The sequence below is a fragment of the Lepisosteus platostomus genome, chromosome 14 (genome assembly GCF_059453375.1).
Source record: "Lepisosteus platostomus isolate fLepPlt1 chromosome 14, fLepPlt1.hap1, whole genome shotgun sequence".
NCBI classification, from domain to species: domain Eukaryota; kingdom Metazoa; phylum Chordata; class Actinopteri; order Semionotiformes; family Lepisosteidae; genus Lepisosteus; species Lepisosteus platostomus.
In genome coordinates this window covers 40,792,907-40,808,842 of record NC_142624.1, presented here as the reverse complement: position 1 = coordinate 40,808,842, position 15,936 = coordinate 40,792,907, and the positions used below count along the sequence as shown (strand labels likewise).

Sequence of the window (15,936 nt, the reverse complement as noted above, 5' to 3'; positions counted from 1 at the left end):
TACTAACTGAACTAACTAATGCATCTAACATATTGAGTGTCTATCAAAACATTATATGAAAAAAAATATATGTTAAATTCACTTATGTTTTAAATATGAAGTCAGCTAATTTCTCTAGAAAGTGTCACTCTACCCTTTTTATAAAGGATTTTTACAGATTTATACATTAAAATGCTTCAGCTAATTTTAATATAAAGAACACTGCACTGCATGCTTTATAAAATTTAATCATGCTTACACAAATCCTTGTTTTACAGTGCTGCTTAAAAATATCTGAATCCTTCATCTTTCAGACAAATTATATTTAAAAAAATATTTAATCTGAACTGCAATATTTAAGATAACCTGAATTATGGGCACACGTACAAATATATATAGTTTAATTATTAAATATATAGTTTAATTATTAAATAAAACATTTATTTAACAGAAACACAAAGATCCCTGCGTGCAATTCAATAAGCAGTGGCACATCCTTTAGACTGTATGATAGCAACCAAATATTTCCTATAGTTACTAATTCATCTCTCACATCCGCATTCAAGAAGTTTTGCCCATTCTTCCTTACAATACTGCTTCAGCTGCTCCTGTTTTGTTTGTTGTCTTGGATGAAAACCTCCTTCCGGTCTTGCCACAGCATTCTTGGTTTGAGATCTAGACTTTGACGTGGCCTTTTCAAAATACAAATTTCCTTCCTCTTAACCCATTCTTTAGTAGATTTGCTAGAATATTTAGGGTCATCGTCATACTGGAGGATCCTTCTTTCAGCTAAGCTTCAATTCATGGACAGAGGGACATTCTCCTCCAGAATATTTTGGTCTGAACTTGTAGTTCCCTCAATGATAGTGAGTCATCCAGGTCAATGGGCCCCATACCATTGGCAGTCTCCTGCCACCACGCTTGGCAGAGGGGATGAGGTCATTGTGGTGGTAGGTTTTTGCCAAACATTGCATTTTTTCCTGTGGCCAAAAAGATTAGACACATCCGTCCAGAGAACATTTTTCCAAAAATCTACAGGATCATCCAGATTTTTTTGCAAACTTAAGATGAGCAGGGATGTTCTTTTCCTCCCGGCTACACTCTCACCCTCTATCCTCTCAGCTTGCGTCATGTTGTTGAGGTTTGAACGTTGACGTCAGCTGCAGCAGGAGAGTCCTGGAGATCCTTGAATGTGGTCCTATGGTCTTTTAGACATCCTGTAGGAGCTTCCTTGCGACTGTTTTGAAGGACATTCACATCTAGGTAGAGTCACCTTGGTCTTATATTTTCTTCATTTGTAGAATATTTGTCTTACAGTAGATTGATCAACTCTGAAACATTTTGTTATGGTTTTATAGCCCTCTTAAAACACTCTTCTTGAGGTCTCTTTATATCATGGCATGTTGTGTTATACTAACCTACAGTATGTGGTTAAATTGATTAGGTTTCTTACTTTTATACAGTAGAGAGCCGCCCAAACATGTCCTGGTGACTGGCACTTTGATGGGTTAATTTGAAACCAAATTATTTTAACACCTGGTCATACTTATTGTACCTCATTGAATGAGCTTCATTTACTTTTGCATAAGCACAAATTCTTACCTAACTATTCTTTTTCTATAACAATAACATAGAATGCATTTCTAAACAATACATAGAATTTGTGGATATCAACCGTTTCCACAAATAGAAAACAAAAGGACTAGTTTTGATTAAACAAGGATTTCATAGTAAAAATGTAATATTTAAAAAACTACAGCAGGGGTTCACAAACTTTCAAGAAACACTGGCTACATATCTCTGTCTTTTGAGACAGGCAAAGTAAGGGGAAGATTTTAGTACTCTTCCTTTGTGTTCTTATTTTCTTTAATAATGATTGTCTTAAACATTGATTAATTCACTCATCTGATATACAGTAAGCCTGAAGCTTATAGATAATCATCATCTGTACACTAATAACTTGGCAAATTCTTCAATCCACGCCTATACAGTAGATAATCGAGCATAACCGTACATACAGTAAGAACAACCCATACTAGTGGCACAACTGAGATATTCTGAAAAATACACTGTTTGAAAGGAATTAGTTGAATTCACCTGTCCGGGGATTATCTCCTTCGGGACAGTGTGGACAGGAAGGCTTCTGGGACTGGACCTCACACACCAGCCCTAAAACACACAGGGACTCACCTGTTACCACAAACAGCCCTGAACGTACTGAACTGTATGTCAAACGGACCCAGATGTTGTAAAATATGTTGAAAGACCACAAAAGCACTATAATCTTCAGAGTGATGAAACAAAGAAACAACTGTGTATGTTGTATTTATTTTATATATTTTGAATATGTTATATTTATTTTACGTATTCCATTTGATGATGTTCAGTCTCAGGTATTTAAAGAAATCGACTCATTTTTTAGTTACACATATTTAAGTTTTTAAGCAAGCCATTACAATACTGTACAATAATTTAATATATGGTATTGCTATCAATTCTAATCAGCTTTAAGATTCTGAATAACTATTTCAAAGTATTTAATTTTTGTAGTAAAGTGATTTTATAAATAAAACATTTTGCTGTCTTGAAAATCACTATGCAAGCAAATTACATTTTGAAGAAATGCATTCTTCTTTTTTTATAAAAAAAGGTTCCCAGATGCCAAAAAATGATGAGATATTTGGTGTTTTTGCTACATTATGCATTCTACAAATCTCTACTTGAAAAGCAGAGCCTTAATAAACAATAATGGTACTTTGGAAGAAAGAAAAAAAAACAACAATCAAAGCTACAAAATAAAAGTTGCCAGACAAATGTATTTTTTTGGCAAGTGTAATTTTTTAAGAAGCATTACATAAAAAACAGAGAAAGCATTATTAAGACATCACAAAGTATTAAAAGAAATAGATGCAAGAAGTTCACACAATTAATTAATATATTCGTTCAAATTTCATGCTGTGTTAGGCCACTGTTTTATGAAACAGTTTGACTGAATAAAGTTTGCATTCTATGCCTTCCTATTTGGTGCTTGAAAGTTAATTTCATATTCAATGCCCCATTTAGGTAACACGGAATACCCACAACAATATTTAAATACCCAGTACAATATTTAAATATGCCCCATGACTAATCGTGCAAAATCAGACTTAAAACGTGTATCCGTCTCTTCTCTCAATTTGTTATGCCCTTCAGAAATTAGATACTTGCTGGTTGTGCCTTCAGCTCGTCCTCCTACTTCAGATCAGATTCCACTTACCTAGAGGTTGATTGTGGATTCCAGTTGCCCCACAATAAGCTTGCTGCTAACCATGTGTCACTCTAGTTATTAACTAAATCCACCATCTTGTGTTCTAGCATAAATCCTTCCAAGCATACTTTAAAATAGCAAGATATAATATTCTTCAGGATGGTATATATTACAGTTGTCTTTAATTAACAAAGCATTTACAGGAATTGTATACTTAGATACAAAGACAAAGCTTTTTTGCTTTTCAGATTATATTTTTGGGGAATGAATATGACTTTGATGCACCTGTACGGATCAACAATTATAAAAAATGAATTTCCTCTAAAGAAACCCTTATGAAGGGTGTTGTACCAGTTAAAAATGGAGTTGAATTGGAATTGGTCTGCCTTCCAAAAATTAGTATACAGAGATAATAGACTTGTGGATCTTAAAATGTGTCTCTACTGCCTATGAGCCGTTATCACCAGCACTGGACTGCTACTCTCTGTTGTAAGAGATCTGTAATTTAGCATTTTTTCTTGACATTTTTCACTGTTCCCACAAGCTGAATTCAAATCAAGCACCTTATATTGGTGTGGTTGTCTATATTTCATCTTACACTGTGTTTTTTGCTTCACTGTGTAATTTCAGAATGTGTAATGCATTTGACACATAAGTCACACCACTACACTGCATTCCCATAGCAGAAATGTTTGTCGGCTACTGTAACTATTGAGAAGCCTCAGGAATAACACAATGACTCACTGACCTTGTGAGGGTCGAGCGTGAAGTTTGGACGCAGGAGACCTCCAGCATCTTCGTGATTTTCATGATCCACTTCATACAAGTTGTAAGATGGGTTTCCGATCTCAACGTTAATCCCACCATTTGACATGGGCTGCCTCTGAACTCTTTTCCCCCTTGAATATGCAAGAGAAGGTTTATTGGTAGTTTTAAACACAAATAATAAAAAATACTGTTGCATATTTGAGCTTTTTAAACAGAATTAATAGACTGTATATAGATTCTTACCGTTGCCTTCTTTTGCAAATGAGAACACCGGCTACAACTGTGGTTATTAGTATAACCAGAAGGATGAGAGGCACAATGATGGCTATACTTCCTGCAATGGTTGAAAACAAAACACACAGGTACAGTAAAACAATTAGTCATGGAGACATTAGTTTCTTGTGTTTCATTTTTCTTTGTTTACAGCTTTCTTTGAAAACACTGTGGAATGACACTATACAGATAAATTGAGGAATTGTTCGGCATTTTTTCCCAACATTAACTCAGAACTACTACTGGCTAAATTCCATGCTGGGCTAGTAAAATCTGTCCTGCATAAGTTCCTTCTTAATTCAATTGGTAAAGCAATTCCTCTCTACCTCACATAATCTGCATTCACCATCTCTGAAGTACGCAATCACTACCAACAGCACTTGAAATCTCAAATGTTTTGTCACGAGCCCTGTATTAGAGCAAGGGAAGACAATAAGACTTGATGAGGATGTAAAACCTCAGGCTTAAAATAGGACAACTACAAAAGCTTTACATTATCAGTGTACGTACGTACTGTATATAACAAAGGTTTGAAAGCCTTCTCTCCTTTTTATATAAAAATATTACTTCACAAAATGGAATAATTCAAATTATATCATAAAACAGCAGTTGTGAATGTTGCTCTGAGGTACTTACTCCCACTGGCATTGTCAGACCGGCTGCTTTTGGGAGCTGGCCTCTCACATTGTGTGCCTGACCAGTTGGCTGAACACCTAAAAGAAGGCAATTAAGAGGGTATAATTAATGGGCACCAGCTGTTTTACAGCCTAACCCACTAAGGAGAGCAGTGACATCCTGCTGAAATTTGAAGCATGCATTAATGATTAGATAGCTAACTGTTACGAAAAGGAAGACACAGTGGTGGGTTTGTATTAGCCCTGTATCCCATACAGAATGCTTCAACACAATGCTGAGATAAACATTTACAATGCACATTGAAGCCAGAGTAAATTACATCATGCATCTTCAGTCCTAACACTTACACAATACAGGTGTCATCAGATTTTGTTTGGTAACAATCCAGAAACAATAAAACACTACCCTAATTAGAACTGTGGAAGGTGAGTTATTCTCTCTGTTCAAAACTGGCATGACAGAAAAGCATGAATCAAGACAACGGCAACTGGATGTTGATTAAATTAAAGTAAGTAAACTCAATAGAATAGGAAATGGATCCAGTTATTGGTATTTAAATGAATTACAACTGTAAAGTGGAAACAGCCCTGAAATATTGATGTGTAGAACAGTAGAGTAACAATGCTGTTTCACTGAAAACGCCTCAACCAGGATTGTTTAGTTTGGATAAAATATTCAAAGTTGAGTGCCTTAAGGCACAGCTTCATGTTGGACAACTTTCCCTTCCAACATAACAAGACAACAATAATAACAAGTGAGTTAAGAACAACTATTTAATAAAATTTCGGATACTTATTTTAGAAATGTACTTAATAGAGTTAATTGGTAATTAAAATGTTAAATGAATTCAAATTTGTTTTCTTCCAAGGATACTGAAATACATATACATATATATCATATTTTCAAACATGTTTTAATTTTTTATATATTTTCTGCATTTAAAAAATAACTTTTTACAAATAGCTTCCTAACAAATGCTAAAAATCAGTGTATGTGAGAGGATGCAGGATGTGCCCAACTATTTTCAAATAAATCAACATTCATCTTTTGTCCTATTATTGAAGTAAAATGAATATACAGTACAATGCATATGTTCTGCATTTAAGATGTACTCCTGTCTAATAATGCTGAAAATGTAGAGAACACTGAGTGTACAAAACAGTGCCAGGTGAAGAGGCAGTGCTGTGGGTATGCAAGATCAGGTGATAAGATATGCTGCCTGCTTTAGTGTTATTTACATGTACTTTGCTGCAGTGCAATTTTATATCATGCAAAGAAAAGTGACCAGAAATAAAGCTGGAATCACACGTTATAAACACTCATAAACACACATACAGACCACGGCAACATCATCATTCATACCACAAACCCACAATTGCAGATATCCAGAGTTTAATGAGATGCTGATGTTTTTCAGCTTCGGACATGTGAAGAGTAAATGGAGGAGCGCCTGCGTCACCGCAGAAGTGAAGCAATGTTGACAATGTTTTGATGAAACGGTGAGTGTGTTTTAGTTTAAGGCTGTAACCTACTTGCATCTGGGTTCGTTAAACGCAGTTAATGTGCAAATCCCCTCATTCTGACAGTAGTAATCACAAGGGTTCACTTTCTCATCACAGCGCTGACTTTTGAACCCTGCTGTGCAGCTGCAGAAGTTCAGTAAAATGTGACTAGTCAGAATACAATACAATTTAATACACATGCCTTTGTTTCTGTCTTTAAACAAATGCATAAATTTGAAAATCAATTTTAAAAAATGAACGCATTTTTGGAAGGAGGACACAGAATGCAAAGAACATAGCTGTATAAATGCAATTATAATCACACTTTAAACAGGCAAAACAGGTCAATTAAAACACAAATATATTTACAAATCTTCAGATTGTGAAGTATTTTTCTTCTCTAGGGGATTGCTAAAATGAATTTCTTATCTGGTTGGCAGAAAATACCTATTGCACTCAATTAAAGGCACATTAAACCTGCTCATTTGAAAGGTTGTTGTTCAACAGTTTACTATTTGAGGCAGGACTAGTGGACAAATTATAAAGCAGACTCTTGTCTGTCTTGAGAAATACCACTATTTCTTAAATTCGTAAACTCAAAAAAAATTATCTTGCCCAACATCATTTCAATCCTTATCTGTAAAACACAAGTTCTTGCAGGCAACAATTTCAAGCTCTGAATATACACCATACAAGAACAGCTTGATTGCTCTTCCTCTGTGTGACCACTCTGAAGCCTGCATGTAATGTTCAGTGATGGGTCTTCCTTCTGGAGCAGCTGGTAAGCATGATGCCCAGATGAGCCATGATAAGAGTGACTACTGAATGTGATGACATTTACCAAGCTCTGGATCAATCAGCGTCAACCTAGCTTCTGTTTTATTGAGTTTCTTATACCATTTCATTTTTAAGACCCCATCATTTTTCATATCAATTTCTTTGTATGTTAAAAGCTGTCTAGCCACCAAATGTATTGTTGGCCTTTTTTTACATACTTGCCAAAGTGTTTTAGGTATATGGAATTAATTAAATGCAAAAACAATTTCAATTTTACTCTGCAAGTAAATAATTAACAAAAACAAGTTGCAAAGTGCCAAACAATTTTTGGGATGTTAATTAAAAGATTCCCTTGACAAAAAGTGTAGTGTATTAGACATTGTCTAAAAAAACATGATGGAGACTTCTTTGAAACTTTATTTTTCCGCTGAAATGTTGCATGTAAAAATAAATCAGGTTCAGCAAAAAGCATTTCCATGTCTGCTTTCAACAATTTAATAAATGATTCAGGATAAAGAGGAAGAATGGAGAACAGAGCTGCTCCTATGACAGAGAACTGGAATATGACAGGTCATCCTCTGACAAAGTAGAGCATTTTTAAAGGAAAAAATAGTCTGTAACTTTAAGCTTCCATTTTCAGTATTATATAAGATAAAAGGGTATAAGAAAATGTCTTCCTCATAAGAACACATTTTAATATATATATATTCTGATTCAGAAAAAGTAGAGACTTAAAATCTTCTTATGTGAGACACAGTCTAAATGTTTCAGATTCAACATTACTTTGTAAGTCTGTTAACCAAACCAGAGATCAGTCGTCGAGATGGCTCCTATGACATTTTTTCCTGTTTTTTTTATTTGTTATTTTTGAATAAGGCTTTTACAGCGACAAACATACAATTTTCACATTTTTCAGAAGTAAGGGAGAATACTTTTTTTTGCAGAAAAAATTTAGGGCATACTGTAGGTATGTGATGCAATTAACCCTCACTTCATACACTCATAATATAATTTAACAGTTAGCAGTTTTAATGGTGCTCCAAAGCATTTTATGCATCACTAATCTTGTGTGACTTTCCATGTTGTAAAGTATTTGTAAATTCAATATCATTCAGAAATAGCTGTTTGTCTTTTAACTGCGTGACATTCACTTTTCTTCATATCCCCGAAATCAATATTTTGTAAACTCTTCTTTAGTTTTAATGATTTTACTGGGGCGCTTCCTACAGTATGTAGCCTCTTAATAGGTTCTTCAGCTTCTCATGAGGGATATGTGACCACTCCTCCACACAGGACATCTCCGGCTCCTCCAGGCTGTATAACCTCTGCTCATCAGCGGCTTTCTTCAGCACGTTTCACACTGTGAGAGCCAATCAAGTCACAACCCTTTGGATATTGAGCTTAATTAAAAGGATAATCCTTTTAACGTTTATCCTTCTATATCTCCAGCAGGCCTTGCATGTCGTCCAGCCCAACAGCTGATGTTTCCTCAGCTGGGAGACATACTGTATACTTCACGTACTTATTTTACGTACTCTGTGTTTCAGAGTTACAAAACAATAAGATAAATTTAAAGAGCTAGCACAAGGGAACCTAAAATGTTCAAAATGCACTAAATAATTACTTACTGACAAAAAGGCATGTTAGTTTCTGAATCCAACTGGCAGGTGCCACCATTGTAACAGTACCCATCACACAACTGGCAGCTAGATGCAATTCTCCCAGTGGTGCAGCTGTAAGATAAAAGGCAAGACACAGTAAGCTCCCTTTAGAGAGTAAATGTGCTGTGTGGGGCGATGAAATATAAAGATAGAAAAACTAATTTCCTCTGTTGCTTTTGTCCTTTGAATATTAAATATTATGAAAGGTAATGTACTGGTCCATAGCTACAGTATATTTCTGGGTGCTTCGTGTCTAAAACAAAGAGTTATTATGTGAGCGTACAGTTATGTCCTGAAACCAACCAACCAATTAACTAATTGATGTGCTGAAAGGAGCCTTGCTAATCTTCTTTCCTTAAATACCTCATACTTCACAGAAAAAGGAGTATTTCCTCCCATTGCTCTGTTTTATTTTGCTCTTTATTGCAGCAGGCTGACTGATGTGCAGTAATATATGCCTTCAGACAGCAATCTAGCCAGACCAATCGATTTCCGACAGTTTGTTGCACACGGAGGCAGTAAATTTAAGCCTCTATGTGCTAAGAAATCTTACTTCTTAATGCTTTGGCCTTACATGCTGCAAGCTGATTGGACAGAAGTGTTTTTTGAAGACTTTGAACTAGACATGTTAGTTTAAAAGTTTAAATTAACCGTAAAGAAAACTCAGATTAAGTCTGCAACAGCCTGAACGGTCCTTGAGCACTTACTTGCAAGCCACATCTCCAGTGCTGTGGTCAATTAAACACTGGCCCCCCTGGCACCTCAGGCACTTGTCCAGCTCACACTTTGACCCTTCGTAACGAGGTGGACACACGCACTCCACCAGCCCGGAGCTTGATATTGTACAGGCATGGGAATTCACACAGTAGTGGTGGCAAATATCTGCCAATAAATAAATAAATCGATCAATTAATGAATTGAATTACACAGCTGTAAGGGGATGGATATAATCAGAATTATGTACATCACTTAATATGGAGTAATTACACTTAATTATTCACATGCTAATAAAAGAGCTCTGAGCACTCTGAGATAGAGAAAAAACCCTCTGGCTGAAATATTTTTTTAAAATAGATAAGATTTAAACAGATGTTCTTATGTACATGCTTTGCAAGTCTAACTGTCTTCCAAAATTATTTGAAACATATTATTGATCTATCTTGATTTTATAAGAAATTAATAGCTATTACAGTTAGAAAACAAAGACTGCTATGTATGTATTTTAATACAAACTCTACTATTTTCATTCTTCATTGCTAAAAAGATCACACCTACTGTAGTAATGTCACTCAAAAGTATACTTCACCCAACAAATAAATTTATCCATTTCATTTGAATTATTTAAAATGTTAAATGCAGCACAGACAAAAAGCCAGAATAGATCAGAATACATCTGATTTACTCACAGAGAAAATAAAGGCAGAGAATAATGAGAAACACGGCTAAATAACACTTTTTCCTGGTGGCAATGTCTGGTCAGTGAGCTAATGATGTACAGTATACTCTTGCAGATTAGCACAGGTTATCCAAGCATTAAACCACGGGAAAGGAGTGTACTGACATGTTAGAAACAGTATATGCAGGTTATAGAAAAACAATTGTGACACTTTTTAGAGGGTACAAGCATCAGATGAAGTGCTAGAAATGATACTAAACAAATGCCATGACCTCTTATGCACATGTTATGTCATCTGCACATGTCCCTGTAAAGCACTTTCTTGTGATTATAACGTCTTGTGTAGCGGTTATGAGGAGATTATTATGCCATTAAATACAGTAGCAACATTCAAATAAAGTGTTATCCAGATTCCACTTATCTTATTATCTCAAAAGTGCATGGCTTCTTACCACCACTAAAGAGGTATTAACACAACAAAGCAATGACAGGGTAAGAAGACAACTGAATGTGTTTCCTTCTCACTTTGAGCACTGGTTACAAGAATGGAAAAAACTGAATAATTAGTGGAAAATGTACGAAAGGTAGTGTCTTCATGATATGATGCTGTATATTATCCTAATAAGTGATTTGGTTAAATACAACAAAAGGTATTTCTTCTGCATCCACTTCAAAGAAAAGTCCAAATTGTGTTTACAATATTTTGTTAAAGAATATTAGGACTGGTGAGCAGGATTCAGTGATACTGTGCCTAAATCGTCTATGTCATCTGGCATACTGAAATCCTATTTGTTAATTATTTCAGAATTCTAACGAAGTAGTCCTTTTGGGTTGATTGCATTTGGATGAGCGCAAGCATCATGAAATTGTGTTGGATGTTTATGTGTGTCCAGCTGCGAATGAATAATGCATGCTGCAGAAATGTTGGATTTCACGACTAATTAAAAACGGAAGTTTGTGTATCTTTGTTACATTGAATGAGCAAGATGTTTCGTTCCCCCAGTGTGCACAATAATATAAATTAAAACAGAACAATACTATCCACAGATCACAAATCCCAAGAACATTTAGGGCCTCTCCTTTTAAATAAAGTTTTCTCTTTTCTACAGCAAAGAAACACTGCATTTTGTTATGCATTTCCTTGACAGAAAAACTGACATTGGCTTAAGTTGATCATTTTCATTAATTATTATAAATGTTATTATTAATTATTATAACTGGAGGAAAGAGCAGCTTGTATTGAACTCCAAAACACCAGAAAAATGGTAATAAAATAGAACATAGTCCCACAGAGTGCTTAACAATATTAAATGCATAACTGAGTCAGGTTAACTAGAGTTGATATTGTTTCGTACACCACTAAAATGCCACCTTTTCTATTAATGTGATCTTTGAGCTAGACTGCAAAGCACTGTTATTTAAATTAATTCTTAATTTGTCATTTAAATTACAGTACTCCCTGGCTAAAGCCAACTTTATCACAGTTTGTTAATGGATTTTGTTTTGAAAATTCTTGCCTATGAAATAGTTTCCATTGACATCCTGTTATAAACCAAAAGTTTTACAAATAAGGGAAAACCTAATGGACAAACATCCTGGAAAAAAAAATGTCAGAAACAAACATTTGTTGGGAAGACAGCTTCTTTCTCAGGCCATTTGGCAATCTGGGTCATCAATCAATGAACATAGAACTGGCAAATACACAAACAGCACCCTTGCCACGGGTGTAAAACGACACTTACGATACGTGCAGCGATCTCCGGTGTACTCCGGGGGGCACCGGCACACTGGCTGGTTCCCTGCACTTACAACGCAAGTGCCGCCGTTCACACAGTACTTATCACAGACTCGTCTCTCACAGCGTGGCCCCGTGAAGCCCAGAGCACATCGGCAGGTTGGCTTCCCTTCGGAAAGAAAAAATTAGGGACACTTCAGAATGAATGGTGAAACATTCAGAATAAATAGAGAAGTACTCAGAATGAACAGTGAAACACGAACCAGAGGGCACCAACAGAAACCGCGTGGAAGGGCGTTTAAAACCGAGAACAGAAGCCACTTCTTGACCCAACACGTTGTGGGATCTGGAAGAAGCTACCCAGCCCGTTTTGTTTAACCTGTTTCCCTGACTTCTTTCAAGAAATGAACTACAAAAACAGGCTATTGTACCATTTTTCGTACATAGACAGCGATAATGAAACTTTACCCCTGATTTCAGACATACAGTACAAGCCAGACAAGTCATAGATCCTATACATTAGACAGTAAAGCATAATTCTAATAATGAGCAATGCAATCTATTGTAATAATGAGTCATTTTTCAGTTCCAAGTAATACATTATTTGCTTTATCCCTGCACCTCATGTGGTTGCCATCGCTACATCTTTCTATTAATTGTTTATGAGGTTCAAAAGAAACCACTAGCATTTTGCTTAAATAGATATCTCAGGTGGTCTGGTTTACACAGTAATGATAGGGCAATATTAAGGATGATGTTAATAATTTAACAATGCAGAATTATTTTTTAAATGTACTGTATAGTCACAAAATGGCATAGCCCCCTACAACAACTGGTAAGTTTAAAATTATTTTAACTATTTCTACAGAACATGACTGACGTTTAAACTGCTTCAGCATTCAGCATATTGGATTAATCAAAGATTCAGCAACTAAAATGTTAACTAATTTGGCTTCATATCTTAGAGCAGCTGCAGCCTTAGAGTAGTTATACTGCGTTTAGAAATGGCTATAACTGCAGATCCATCAAGACAATCTTGGTAACTAAGACATTGTTTGGAAATGGCACAATTTAACTCTAGTAGCACTTTTTCCTGATAATTATTCACTGTTACCCCTTGTTCCTCGTGGAATGGTGACGTTTCATGTTCTGACCTATCAAAGCGGAGAGCTCATATTTTGTGCAAAAACAAAATTTCATTAGGCTGCTTTAGATTCATACTGCTTGTATTTTAGGTTCAAAGCTTTGGCATACAGCTTTTCTTTCGTCATCCCATTTCAATGGATGAATTACTCGTTTACCTGCGATGTATTTTGTACACGGAAAGACAAAGTACAAAGCTGTGAGGTATTGCAATGTTTACCTTTTTAGTGAAAGTGAATGAATGAGTTATGTTCCTTGTATTGTCATGTTTGTACTGGAACAGACGAGATGAAATGAATAAACAGAGCGGTATTGTCACGTTTTCCTTAGCTTCTTTCGACAGTTTTGAGTTGAGCCTGCTCAACACGAATAAACACCTGTCGCTACTTTTCTGCAGGGATAAATGAGATGAAACTCAATTTAATCAAACTGCGAGCGGAGAATGAAATATATATATTTTAAAAACATGACACAGAGGTGCAGGCTTTGGGGGTGGGGGGCCGCGGCCAGTGTAAGGTTTTTACCATTTGTGAACGACGCTAGTTTAGCTCCGTGAAGTTGCCCCCTTACAAACAGCACAAACGATGAAACCCACCTCGTTCGTTAGTGCCGCTCTCATTTCCGAGATACACAGTAGCGCCTTGTTTTTTTCTCCATTTTAAGAAGAAAAACCCTAACCTTGCAAGTCTCAAAGATTTCTTCATAAACGTTTGATATTTGACTATATATTGTACTTCATAAAACTAGTTTTTACAGTACTGATGAACAATATTTTTTATTTATTTCTCTGTATATTCAGAAGAATGTTTTGTTCTGCAGTGCGCTGCATATTTCATCAGAATCTGTGAGAAATGCTGCACCTACGAGTGAAATTAAAAACATGATTTGTATTGAGAGAAAAAAAACAACAACTTAGGAGCTTTGTATAGTATACCTTGTTCTTTTTCCACATATTTGGAAGAGCTCTTCTGAATAATTATACAAATGGACCTGCAAAGTTATTCTGACTGTATAGCACTGAATATAAATTACTCAGGAATACAACACACACCTCAATTATGTAAAACCCTCACTTCACCAGTGAATCACAAATAACAGCTGGTGTCAGTTGTGGGTTTTGTTTGGTACGTACAAGTAACAATCCTCTAGTAAACAGCCACCATCAAGTACTGGGTTTAAATTTGTAATTAGTGGGTACATCAACATTTTTATTAAACTTTGATAAACATTTAACATGTTTAATGCACTATGACTATTTCTAGAATGACTAATAGCTTTGTACTAATTAAAAATTGGCAGAAGAGTTAATCATAATAATAATAATAATAATAATAATAATAATAATAATAATAATAATAATATAATTCTTTACACTTATATAGTGCTTTTCTGGATGCTCCACTCAAAGCACTTTTCAGGTAATGGGGATCCCCTCCACCACCACCAGTGTGCAGCCACACCTGGATGATGTGATGGCAGCCAGAGTGCACCAGTACACTCCCCACACACCAGCTCTCAGTGGGAAGGAGAACAGAGTGATGAACCCAATTCAAAGATGGGGATTATTAGGAGGCCATGATTGGTAAAGGCCAGGGGGAAATTCTGCCAGGACTCCGGGGTAACACCCCTACTCTTCTCGAGAAACACCCTGGGATTTTTAATGACCACAGAGAGTCAGAGCCTCGGTTTTACATCTTATCTAAAGGACAGCTCCTTTTTACAGTTTAGAGTCCCCGTCACTATGACTCAAAATGTTTAGTTTGAGCATTAACGTTTTAATTTAAAAAAAAAATGTAAATACACAACATCATTTGCAATTCAATAAATTGGGGCATTACTGGAAGGGGTGAATACTTTTGTGCATTATACAGTATGTGTATAGTTCTTTAGAGAACTTTACCAGTTTAAGTTATTCATGTTTCAATCTGAATGACTGAACGCACACTACACTTTTATTTTTTAAGGAATACCTACTTTGATTGATGCATACAATCTCGACCGAAAAAAAGGGTCATAGTTGATGACACATAATATTGTAAGATTTATGTGCACAGCTGTGTTTTCTGACTAAAACAGTTTGATGAGAAATCTGGTTAGTGGTGGAACCACCACTGAGAAGGCATGATATTGAATGCACAGATTCTTTCTTATTTAAAGGCATATATCTGGCCAAAGGAAATGTGTTCAATGCACCAAGGCTACCCCTTTATGAAAATGCATTCAGCCATAAAGCTTCAAAGATAATAGGCACTGTCTGCCCAGCAGCTGGGACAATAACAGATAACAGCATCTAATTTTCTCAATTTCTCAAGTTTTTCTCAAAGGGAAAAGTTATGTACAGTATTGTATAAATAAGGGAAAGCACAATCTTGTATAAAAGTACAAACTGCTATTCTTGTTAACTTACATCTATAGTGCACATCACTATAATACAGTTTTTGAACAATTCAACCTGACCACAACTCAATGTGTAAATATTCTGAAATATCTTTCTGGAAGTCAGAATAAAGCTACTGTATGGAAAATACAAAATGAAACTGGAATAACTTATTTGAATCATTCAAACATCCATTCATCAATCACTTAAAATATTATTATAATATATAATAATAATTATATACAACAATAATATTGTTATTAAATGTTAATATTTATTTTTATTAAAATATTACAAAATAAAATAACTTACACAAATAAATAACACTTGTTTAATTCAGATCATTGAAACATTTTGTTCTCTCCTGGCAAGAAGTCAAAAATAATGTCAAATGTAATAATTATCTTCTTTTTTGTGCCAGTGTTCTCTTCAGGTCTTGAAC

At 35.4% G+C, this 15,936-nt stretch overlaps 1 protein-coding gene across 3 annotated transcripts in view; it reads right to left on the bottom strand.

Annotated features, from left to right (window-relative positions):
* Window positions 1-15,936, bottom strand: part of LOC148649503 (low-density lipoprotein receptor-related protein 1B-like) — a 469,917-nt gene that overhangs the window by 4,143 nt on the left and 449,838 nt on the right. For 2 of the 3 annotated variants that reach the window (XM_088606292.1, XM_088606295.1), the window contains 8 exons: window positions 11,982-12,143; window positions 9,551-9,725; window positions 8,811-8,915; window positions 6,436-6,549; window positions 4,904-4,980; window positions 4,238-4,328; window positions 3,975-4,125; window positions 2,077-2,148 (listed from right to left, as the gene is read on the bottom strand). In XM_088606292.1, coding sequence (XP_088462418.1) covers window positions 2,077-2,148; window positions 3,975-4,125; window positions 4,238-4,328; window positions 4,904-4,980; window positions 6,436-6,549; window positions 8,811-8,915; window positions 9,551-9,725; window positions 11,982-12,143 — 947 coding nt within the window. The remainder of the gene's footprint in view (window positions 1-2,076; window positions 2,149-3,974; window positions 4,126-4,237; window positions 4,329-4,903; window positions 4,981-6,435; window positions 6,550-8,810; window positions 8,916-9,550; window positions 9,726-11,981; window positions 12,144-15,936) is intronic. The other variant, XM_088606294.1, reaches the window with a different exon arrangement.